We start from the raw sequence: 12661 nt of genomic DNA on the forward strand, positions 1-12661 counted from the left end.
CGAACTTATATACTTAAAATTATATTTTGCATAAAAGATACATTTAACAAATACTATATATTACTCACTATTTTTTCACATTACAGTAATCAGAATGATGATTGATTGATTGATTGATTGTAATGACAATGAGCTAACATACCTAATCAGAAAAACTAATCATCTAAAAGCATAGTTTAGTATGATTACATTAGTAATCATTCCCTAAGGCAGGTTTCGTTCACTTCATAGGACACTTTGTTCCCAAAATACAGCCAAATAAACTCACACTCTCACTGGCTTTCAGACACACACACTATGACAGCATGGCGTCAGGCTTCACTCTCTGGAGGCATCTAATGCATGACGTCTGTCAGCTAGCCTCTCTCTTACCCCGTCCTGCCGGGAGGGGACGTGCCCTAGACACTTCAGTATGTATTTAGCTGCTTGCAGCAGACAAATGAACAGGGAGAGGGGTAGAAAATGGCCTCCCAGCACCGCTTCTGCTATATTTATCAGTGTCTCCTGAAGTCTGAACACTGCTGAAGAGATCTACAGCACTTAAGTCACAGAGAAGACGCTCTGTCACTGTGTGTTTAAAACGACCCTGATATGTCTCAAATCACAGTCAAATCATCTCAGTGGATGAATCTTCTTTGAAAACAGTAATACTTGTAATAATTACATTCCGGTAGCTTTCTAATACAATTATTACTAGTGATAATTGCAATAAGTGAGCTTTTTAATTCAGTTCTTGTAATAATTACGATGAGAGAGTTTTCTATTACAATTGGAGAGCTTACTGATTAAATTCTTACTTGTAATTATTACAAGAATTGGATGAGAAAGATCTGTTTTTGCTAATTATTACATTTAGAAAGCTTTCTAATACATTTCTTACTTGTAATTATTACAATCGTTGAGATTTTCAATTCAAATCTTGTATATATATATAAAAAAAAAAAAAAAAATCCAAGCTTTCTATTTCAAAACTTACTTGTAATTGCAATTAGAGAGCTTTCTAGTTCAGTTGTTGATTGGAATTGTCACTAGTAAAAGTTTAATTATAGAGCTCTAGAATAACATTCTTACTTTTAAACATGCAATTATTGCAAGTAGAGTTGGGAGCATTTTAAGCCAAACTGGCCTACCAAAAGTATTGAACATTCTCCTAAACATCTGCTTGGTGCTTCACAGGGAAATACAGTCGATGGCAGTGTGTTTGGATGAACTACTGATTTAGGCTTCAGTCTTTTATGTGTTGAGAGAGTTTTGTTTGTAAAATTCTAGTCATAACCAATCATATAATCATTAGTGACCGACCATTAGAGCTAGTTTTCCTTTTATATATGCATTGCATATCAAAACTGGAAAGCAATATTGCCTGAATTCAGTTGTCTTGATCTGGAGCTTTATTTATTTATTTATTTATTTATTTATCACTGATCGAAAGCACACCAAAAAAAAATAAAAAATTGAAAACAATGAAAAGCATCAAACACAATGAAATCAAATAGCAAACAACATCTAGAGCTCATTAGATGCAATGACCCCTAGAGATCATAAGCAGAACAATCGTTACAAGCTCATTTCAGCTTCTTGTATTTACAGATTTTTTATTTCATGCATATGCACTTGCGTATGTTTTATGTGATTATTATTTAATGTCACTGAACTTGTACCATATTCATATACACATGACACCGGACATGGCATGAATCAGCTTCATATCCTGTAGAGAAGCAAATTCATGCTGACAAATTTCATGTTTTTTAGTTTTTTCCTGTTGGAAATCATTTAAGAATAAAATTAAGACAAATACACACATACATGCATACATACACACATTCATACATAAATGCATGCATGTATGTATGTATGTATGCATGCATATTTGTATTTGTTGTTTGGAATTGACAAAGCCCAGACTGATGCTGTGAGATGGAGGAGTGTGATAGTCCCCTCTCAAGGTCACGTCTTCCTCTCTCAAGTGCTTTCATCTGATTTAGCTTAAGCTTCATATGCAAATTTATGATGATGCAGCGAGCATTTCAGAGGACATCTATTTAAAAATCTATTGGTTGGCCAGGCTCCAGTTTTAGTCACTATCCGACAGCGTGTTCCCAGAACAGGTGCCATTAAAATAGATATTTTGACCTGAGCAAAAAGCATCCACTTTGTGACTGTAAAGAAGAGCTGCATCACTCATATATGTGCAGTACAACTGACACACTGCTGTAACAGAGCAGTGAAAACAATGCCAAACATGATAATCTTTATTTTGTTAATATGATTGCATTTTATTTTACATTACATCTACTTACATGAATGTATACCTACAGTGTACACTGTAAAAAGTAATGTGAGTAATATGAAGTGACTACATAGGGGGAGATTGAGTGTTAGTAGATAGCTATTGCCCAGTTCATTCAAGTTATAATTACTATAATAAGTACATATATCTACTATAATAAGTAAAAAGTATTTACATGTTTATTCTGTAAAATAAAGTGCTCCCCTTAATGTTAATGCTGAATACTGAATATTAATACTGAAAACGACTACTATAGTACATCTGTCTTGCATTCATACTACACACAGTGAATATGCACTTCATATAAATAAGTATTTTTAACTAAAATGGGACAGATGTCTCTCATTTGCCCTGTCTGTTCATCAAAAATAAAAACATTTGGAAATATAACGAAGACATCATTGAGGTTCAACTCCCTTTTGCAATCAGAAGCTCAAAATAGAACTTCATTATATGGCTGACAGGTGACAGACGTAATAAGAAACAGGCACAGTTGTCGTCCCATGATGCCCTGCTTCATCACAGACTTCTCTGGATACAGTTTGTTCTTTAAAGCTATAAGAGCTTCTAATCTTCCCATAAGACAGAATGCAGCTGTTGGCGTCTTCCTGCCGATCTTCAAATGAGTATGTGATAAAAGAAGAAACTCCATCAACACAAACACATCCGGACAGATGGCCCTTTCCTAAACGTTGATCATGTGCTGCAGATTTACCGTATTTTAAGTCAAATGTTTACATGCGTGATTTTGTGTTTATCTGTGTAAGCTTGAATGAGCATCAAGTCATGCGGCTTTTCAGCATTTGTGCGTAATCCCACAAATCTCTGTCTTCTTTAGACGAGGGGTTTGGTTTTATTTTATACTCTGGCAATCTAATTCTTAATCCGCTGATTGTGCGTGTTTGTGTGTCGTCAACTTGGAATTTATAAGGTTCTATATGACATATATATACACACAAAGGTAATTTCTAACTTGAGTCTATAAGGTTCTCTCTGTGATCCAATCAGTATTTCGAACACACACAGAATTTGTGCTCTGCATTTAACCCATCCGAAGTGCACACACACACACTGTGAACACACACCCGGAGCAGTGGGCAGCCATTTATGCTGCGGCGCCCAGGGAGCAGTTGGGGGTTTGATGCCTTGCTCAAGGGCACCTAAGTCGTGGTATTGAAGGTGGAGAGAGAACTGTACATGCACTCCCCCCACCCACAATTCCTGCCGGCCCGAGACTAGAACTCACAACCTTTTGATTGGGAGTCTGACTCTCTAACCATTAGGCAGCGACTTCCCCTTAAAGCATGCATATTACTAGCATATTGCCTATTTATTATATTACATATTACATATTAATACCTTATTCTGCATGACCATATTTTAGATCCATTAATCTAACCCCGTACATAAACTTGACAACTACCTTACTAACTATTAATAATTAGCAAATTAGAAGTTTGATCAGGGAATACTCTCAGTTGATAGTAAATATGTGTTCCCCTATTTTAAAGTGTTACCAATATACTGCATTTTCCTAATGACAGTTTTATGGTTATGATTGGTTTATACTACAATCATTTTATTTTTCTTATCACAATAAGGCAGAAAATATATTTTATAGCTCATGTACTGTAATAAATGCTATGTCAGTTAGCACTGTATCATTCATATTCATTATTAAATACCTGGAGAAGACTTGAAAAACACAAATAAACCATATGAGTTTGGTTCCAAAATGCAATAAATCAATTTTAATTAATTTGAGGAAAAATGTGTTTTCTTTACCAAGAAAGTGGCAAGATGAAACCAATATTTTCTGTTTCAAACTTTCACATAGCATCTTTAGGTTATAATAACTTAAAAAAAAAATAAGCCAGGTTATGATTTTCAAAGATTTATAATTAAATTAAATTAAATTGCTAAATCCATTGAATTGTTATGAATTTTTTTTTTTTTTCATACTGAAACTATGTGCTGTATTAACAAAAACATACATTTTTTAAACACTATTAATTACATAAATTTAATTAAAACACTAACACCGACAAGCTACGCAATATCACATTCATAATCGAATGTGATTAATCTAATGAACACAATTTGGGGTAACTTGACAGTGATCTGCTGCTCTGTGTATTAAATGCATCTGAATAATTTCCACCTGAAAACACGTGATGGAGATTTACTGGTACTATTAATTACAGAACTGGCTTTACTTACGAGATGTGCATGATAATCTCATGCTGTTTTTATTTTTTTATCATCCAACCCTTGTTTGTTAATCACAAAGTACAAAGTAGATGAGGAAATTAGGATGCCAGGTGTATTCAATGCACCGCCATTACTGTCTAGTGTGCGTGGAATAGTGCTCTGTGATTGGTCGTTATGGTTTACAGTGGGTGGAATGGTCCGCTGTGATTAGTTGACCGAATATATCGCAGTCTGCAAAAAAAGTGTGAATATCTTGTCTCTTTTAATTTAAATCTAGATGTATTCACTTTGGCCCTTCAAAACATCTACATGAACACAGTTGCCCCCCAAAAAGTTCCTCGTTTTATGTTTTATTAAAAGTCGCCCCATGCATATTCTATGCACATGATACAGGGAGAATTTATGTGGTCTAATGAGATGTTGTGTTCTTGTTAAAGATGTTATTTTATTTTATTGCTGTTATTAATTTAAAGCATTAACAAGATGACCAGTTGAATTATTTATGGGAGCGATGACTGATGAATGTATTTTTAATCCACTTCCTGTATATAAGACTAGTATTGACCAAGTTCAGAGGCTGTTATATGTAGATCAACTTACTGTGTTGTGTATTTTCATCACTTTAATATGAAAAATAACTTTTATATTGATTCAATGGAGTTATTACATTTATAAATAATAATAATAATCATAATAATAATAATAAATGTATCATGGATTTATTGCATACAATAACATTGTATAATAAATCTTTGAAAATCAAAATTTGGATTTAAATTTTTAACGTTATTACAACCTTAAATATGCTATTTGAAAGTTTGAAACCGAAAACAGTGGTTTACATACCAGTGTTGATTTTGACACAAAATTTTAATTTAGTTTTAGTCTTAGTCTTTTGACTATAATTCTTTTTAGTTTTAGTCAAGTTTTAGTCATCTGATTTGTTTTAATTTTAGTCTTATTTTAGTCGACTAAAATTGCTTGGTATTTTAGTCGACTAAAATAAGACTAAAATTAATAACAGATTTACCAGACAATTTTTTACAGCTGGTATAGGAAACAAACTTAACCAAAATATATAAAACACAATTTATTTCAACACAGCTGTGTCTTTATTTAGATTCAAAAGCTTTTATGCGGCAACAAACACTGTCATGATAATGTAAACAATAACTAGCTGCCAATTGACCATCAATAAAAGAAAAATAAAGTTAGGTCCTGGACCTTAAAGCTTACAGCTGAGCTGAACAAGGAGTGCATACCTCTAAAGTAAATATTTAATAAGTTGGGTGGATAAAAAAAGTAACAAGATTTTATAAGGTATTCATTTGTCTAGCAATACTGTATGTTTTAAATACTACAATATTGCTAGATTAGTATGTATAATGATAGGATGTGAACATTCACGTTTCACATGACTAATATAGAAATATTTGTGACATTGTCAACAAGTAGAATGTTATAAAATATACTAAACATTAGTATTAATCAAATGTATGTATCATAATGTTACGTATTAGTATTGTGCTCTCATCTAACTTGAAGAAGGGGCTATTTTACAGTACTTTTCAGTTCGTAATATTTAATGCTACAACATCTACGCACTGCACTATTCCAATTTTGCTTAGCTCAATAAACAAAAGAACATCGTTGTGAAATTACATTTGAGAAAATGTCCGGGTGGTTCGTGTGTAAATGTCTTTTCAAATTGGTTGTGTTCTTGCCACGAATGAGCGCTCCGCGTGCTTTACACTTTGTTTTGTTTTGTTCGTCGTCAAACGTGAGGTGAGCTGTGGACATTTTGTCGCTCTTTTAGACATCACCTCTTCGAATGCAGTCTTCCCGGGAGCTCATTTAAAAACTGAAAACCTTCGCTTCACGTCTCAATAAGTCAGGCTCGGATTGGTTCTCTTCTCTCATGCAGTCTCGCCTATTCCGTTTTGCCAGTTCTTTTGTTCATTCCTCGCATCTCTCCCATCTGCTGATTTGATTTTCATCAAAGTCTATTTTCGTCTCGTCCTTTATTCGTTGACGATAATGTCAATCAATTTAGTCATAGTCTCCATCAGTGCCTTCTTTTTTAGTTTTCGTTTTGTTTTCGTCCGCAAAATATATTCGTGACGAAAATAATGACGAAAATATTTAGTCAACGAAATTAACACTGTTACATACAACCACTTTCTTGGTAAAGAAAACACATTTTTACTCAACTTAAAAATGGATTTATGGCGTTTCGGTACTAAACTCATCATTACTCATTATAACACACACACACACACATGCACATACACACAATACACTTTTTTTTTTTTCAGAAGGGAATCTCGTTTATGGTTCTGATTATTTACATTTGTTCAAGAAGCACACATTTGTACAGGATTCAGAACTATAGCTTTTGTGTTCGAAGGAAAACCGGCGATCATATGACACTGGATAGACACAAGGCTAATTAAATGAGTTTTCCTTTTTAGCTCAACTATTCTAAAAATAGAGTGATTTTCATTCTCAGGTCTACTGTGTGTTTTCAGGTGTGTTATTGTGACGTGTCACCTGTATTTATCTGAAGGTCAGATACGTGCTGCAGTTCTGCTGTGGTGTCTTTGTAATTAAAGTGACCCTCAGAGCGTGTAGAAGAAACACTATCTGCAGAACAAAAGACTGTATTTAGGTCAAATGCTGCTGTAAATCAGACCCTGGAGGCTGCATTGAGATGACAAAATAACAGTGAGACTTACAATTCAGAAATCAAAAAACTAAGTCAAGAAATCATCAGCTAATACCTTGTTACGCTGAGGAATACAAGGGCTATACATACTCAGGGAGGTAAATGAACAAACTACAATACACCTGGAAACAATCAAGAAGGGAAACAATGTGCCTCAAATGCACCTGGGAAGCTCAAACATCTGAGTCAGGCATTCACTATTCAATATATATATAATTTTTGAAATTTGTTGAAAATGTGCTCATACACCCCCCACCTACAATTCCTGCCGGCCCAAGTCTCAAACTCGCAACCTTTTGGATCATAAGTCCAGCTCTCTAACCATTAGGCCACAACTTTCCCTGACTTATTTCTACAGTCAAGAATGATTACTCAAACCACACAGCTTACCAGGGAGGTGTGCTATTACTTTTCTAAGCAATGGGGTTTACAATTTTCGCCCAGGGCCTTTACAAGAATATATTGATTGAGCTTCCTGGTATGGAAGGTGGTGCACACACTTTATGATCTAACACACCAAGGTTAGCAATATACTGTATAACAAAATATCCACACCAACATGTGTTGTAATTAATATAGTGATAAAAAATGGTGTTTTCACTGTGACATTTTCATGTGTGAAGGGTGAAATGCTAAGCTTTGAAATCTTAAAAACACATTTTAAATAGATTTCTGACCGCTTCATTGCTTTTGAATGAATGAATGAATGAAAGAAAGAACAAATGAATGCATACATACAGTGCATGCGTTCATGCATACATGAATGCAATCATGAGAGACAATTTCAGAAATGTGTGTCCGTAATATTACTATATAAATATAACAATACTAAAATGTGCTGTATGTAATCATCATACGTTTGCAGATATTTAATAAACATGCCAAACATGCCATATTTGTTTATCTGAAAGAAGAAGTTACAGTCAGTTATTCTTCTTTGAAGATTTGCACTCCGGGCCTAAACGTCGGTTTGTGAAATCCCCCCACTGCCAGCTGCCTGGGTTGCCAGTTGGAGGAAAACACAGCATATTTAGTTTCATTCATCATCATATGTGCGTGTTCCTGTTTGTGTCGTCAATCTGACAACCTGCATGTGCATCAAGTTTGAGGCAAAAAAAAAATAAATCCTCTCCAATATTTTGAATTTGGACTGCGAGACTTAGTTCAACCACTCGGTGTCAATCCCACACACAGCACCTTTAAGTACAGTAACCAATGAAAATTTGTCCGTTTTTTCACGCCCTGGTTTGATGAGATATGTGTCTGTCTTCAGGTGACGGAGACGCGGACGGGTCCACTCGGCTGCAGCACGTATGATAATCTGGACTCGGTCAGTTCTGTTCTTCTTCAGAGTCCGGAGAGCAAACTCCATCTGCAGGGTATGTGATTCAAACAATTCACTGTGCTATTAGTCTAGTTTGTTTTGTCTGGTGGTCTGCACTGTTGTTCTGCTGCAAGCTTATTTGTGTCAGAAAAAAATTTAATTTAAAAAAAAAAAAAAAAAAATCTGTTGAGAATGGAGAATTGATTGTCTACCTGCAGTAGTGATGAATAGGAAGGAATAATACTGAATGTAACAATTTTAACATAATGATCAATGATTAATAGATAAATAAACTCAGATATCATGCCAGAAAACACAGCAGCATGTAGACGTGAACAGAGCTCATAGAATCAGATTTGGTTTTTAGCGGGGCTGAAATTAAAGATGGAACGACTGAAACCTCTTAAACATGGTCTAGCAACACCTAGGATTGGCATAAATTACTTCCTGAATCCATCTTCAATCCAGCTGCATGTGTGTCAAATTAAAAGCAAACAAAACAAGCATATTTTTTTTCCTTTCAGAATTTACATATGAAAAAAGATAATTATGTCTTTATAGATCTTGTCTATCAGAAAACATTTATTAATTTATTTATAGCTTTCACTGTGTGCACATCTGCTGCATTGACACATGCTTTACACTCAAAAAAATGACTCTTTGGCTGAACATGATTCTATCATGGACAGTGGTTCCACATGTTTGTACCATGTTATTTGGACATGAATAAATCAAGTTATAAGGACTTGTCTACCTTTAGTTGAGTTTACTCAGTTTGCTTTAGTTCATCCTACATGAAATATCTGAGTAGAGATAATATGTTTACATCATGTAGAACCACTGTCCATGCAAGTTTAGCCAAAGTGTTATAAAAACATTAGCAAGTAAGATATAACTTTTCTTTACACATGATGTTAATTGTTTGCAGTTTAAGGATGTTACTATGTGTACATCATACACTAGCACTCTCATTAAAGTTGCTTTTTTTTAAATTAAGTATTTTAGACGTTCTTTCAACCAGGTCCTCAACCCAACCACAAGCTCCACACTTCACCACAATGGTAACTCGCACAAAATACACCAATATAAAGTCTTTTAAAATGCCCACATAATAGAGCATTATACATGAAAAAGTCTCCTTATTATCACATTTTATTAAAAACTGCATAAAATAACACTTTATTTCAACATTTTCTCTCCCCATATCCAGTCCTGTGCAAAGCATGATGGGAAGTGTAAAACTTATTTTGAGGGACTTGATTGAAACATGTTCTTTCAAAATGAAAACTTTATGTTAAACCAACGAGAGACAGGTTTAAGTCAGTTTAACATGACACAATCATGTTGAAATGAAAAATAGCCAAAATGGCATTAATTCAACATGAATTGTTCAGGTAAAGTGAACAAAACTAAAAATTCATTTTTTTGAGTGTAGAGAAGAGAAATACAGATGCACAGCTGCGACGAGATGCGTCTGCAGGGAAAATAAATGCGTATGAATCTGTGTGGCTGGCTGATATTACTGGAAGTTACACACGATGTGCTCAACAGGGATGGGAATTGCAGTTCTGGCCTTTTAACATTTACAGTGATGACTTTAAGAATGTAAACAATGCTATTTTGAGAAGAAATTGTTTTTATTGTCAATATTATTTTTATTTTTATTTTGAATGTAATATTGCTTTGTGTTAAAGTTTTAAATTCTATAAAAAAAAAAAAAAAATCTTAAAATGTTTCTATTGTTTTATTTTATGTATTTTGCTTTACATTGTGTTTGTTTTAGAAAAAAATAAAATAAAACAATTATTTCTTTATTTTTTTTTTGTATATTTTTAATTTCTTATATTTTATGATTTACGGATTGCAGTGTTGCATGTTTTAGTGTAGGGAAATGTCTATAAAATTAATGGAAAATATCCTGACACAACATTTTTTTGTTGTTCTCGTTGTTGTTTTTCCCTAAAGTGTTCATGGTTTGATTAAAGCTGCTGTAGGTAACTTTTGTAAAAATATATTTTTTTACATATTTGTTAAACCTGTCATTATGTCCTGACAGTAGAATATGAGAAAGATAATCTGTGAAAAAATCAAGCTCCTCTGGCTCCTCCCAGTGTCCTATTGCCATTTGCAGAAACTCCATCGCTCCCGGTAAGAAACAACCAGTCAGAGCTGCAGTCCGTAAATTTGTTTGTGTTCAAAATGTAGAAAATTTTATATAATAAGCCAGTACACCATGAATCCATTTTCCAAACCGTGTTTTTAGCTTGTCCTGAATCACTAGGGTGCACCTATAATAAGTGTTTATATTCGGACTATTTTAGATTGTTTCAGGGATACCGCGGCGGAGTAACCCAGTAACTTTGTGATTCTTCATAGACATAAACAGAGAGAAGTAGTTCCGGCTACGATGTTCTTACGCAAGACGCAAGCAGTTCTGTTTATTAACCGCTAGAGCTTCAAAAGTTCCTGACTGCAGCTTTAAGACAGATGATTCTTTCTGTATTAATAAAAGCTAGCTCATAAGAGTCATCTGTTTTCATGAATCACACTACAATGGTCATGTTGTAGATTTCATGCAACCGGCGATGACACTGCAAGATGTGTTTTGGCTGTATTTCTTTTTTATATTTTGCTGAGGTGTTGTAGATTCAGCAGCAGCACAGCAAACTCAGTCAGAGTTTCATTACTGAGTTCAGTCTGCACTGGTGGATGAATTCACATGCTCACGGTTTAGTGGATGTGAACAGCTTCGTTTGTGTCAGTTTTAATGTAAAGTTTGATGTCTAACTTGATACAAGCAATTATGTTTTTTATTTTTTTTTTCATTTATGCATTTTTAGCAGACACTTAAAGCGACTTACAGTGCATTTAGGCTTTACAATTTTTATTTATTTTTTCACCAGCAAGTATGTTCCCTGAAAATTGAACCCACAAGCTTTTGCGCTGCTAACTCAATGCTCTACCACTGAGCCACAGGAACACAAGCGTAATACTCATGTCTAATTACACATGTCGTGATTTATGCTTTAACTCTGCTAATAGCCTAGTTAGCAGAAGTGTATTTTCCATTTTGGTTAACTCACATTTTTGTCATAACCTGAAATATGAATGCTTGTAGAAGTATCACTAACACATTTGATGTGTGTAATGAAAGGATTCTGTCGGAGCCGTGAGCAGCTCAACTTTATCCATCTTTTATCTGGCCCTCTCATTTTGAATATTCTCTCTGAAAGCTCTCTCTGTAGGTAATGGGCTTTGATGCTGCACATCATTACACTGCATAAAACATCCCACTGTGATAGCAGTGTGTCAGGTCACAGCAGAGAGCAGCTATCTGTGCCTTCTTGATCTGGATTAAAGTCTTGCGCTGTTGGTTTGCTATCAGGTTGTTGCCTTTGAGATGTTTGGAGAAGATGGATTTGATGGCTGTTGATGGAAAGATCTTCTCAGGGATGAGCAGCTGAAGAGCAGTTAACATCTGCTGAAACAGGGTCACAAAGACAGACTTTTGACTGTTGTCATGAGGTCTTGTCCACTTTAGAGCTTATTCCAACGAAGAGCTGCCCACTTAAACAGGAAGATACGGTATATATATATATATATATATATATATATATATATATATATATATATATATATATATATATATATACAGTTATAATTAATTTGTTAAACAGTCAAAATTAGGCATCATTGTGGCGTTTTATATCAGTTTTGATCTTCAATCCATAATTTAAACATCTTATGTCATGATTATATTTTAAATTTTGTTGTAATTTTAACTTTTAATTAAAAAGATTTACCAAAGCAAATTTTTTTAAATATATTACTTATTAATTTTTAACTATTATTTTTTTTTTCTTTTCTATTCCTTCTTTTTTTTTTTTTTTTTTTTTTTTTTTTTACAGAAAACAAAGAAACAACTATTTTCTTTCATCCATGAAAAAACACCTGGACGATGAGCACGGTGCAATGCACACACAAACAAACAAACAAACAAACAAACAAACAAATAAATAAATAAATAAATAAAATAAAAAAAACTGCAAAAAATAACAGAGCGGGCTAAAACATCTGAAAATGATAGACACAGATCAACACTGTCTCA

General features: G+C 34.0%; 1 protein-coding gene across 1 annotated transcript in view; it reads left to right on the forward strand.

The window, feature by feature from the left end:
• LOC127989671 (BMP/retinoic acid-inducible neural-specific protein 1) overlaps positions 1-12661 on the forward strand; it is a 162732-nt gene that overhangs the window by 104783 nt on the left and 45288 nt on the right. Inside the window, exon 5 of the mRNA XM_052591443.1 lies at positions 8503-8608. Within this exon, the coding sequence (XP_052447403.1) occupies positions 8503-8608 (106 nt within the window). The remainder of the gene's footprint in view (positions 1-8502; positions 8609-12661) is intronic.

This window comes from Carassius gibelio, chromosome A5, assembly GCF_023724105.1.
Source record: "Carassius gibelio isolate Cgi1373 ecotype wild population from Czech Republic chromosome A5, carGib1.2-hapl.c, whole genome shotgun sequence".
In the NCBI taxonomy this organism is placed as follows: Eukaryota; Metazoa; Chordata; class Actinopteri; order Cypriniformes; family Cyprinidae; genus Carassius; species Carassius gibelio.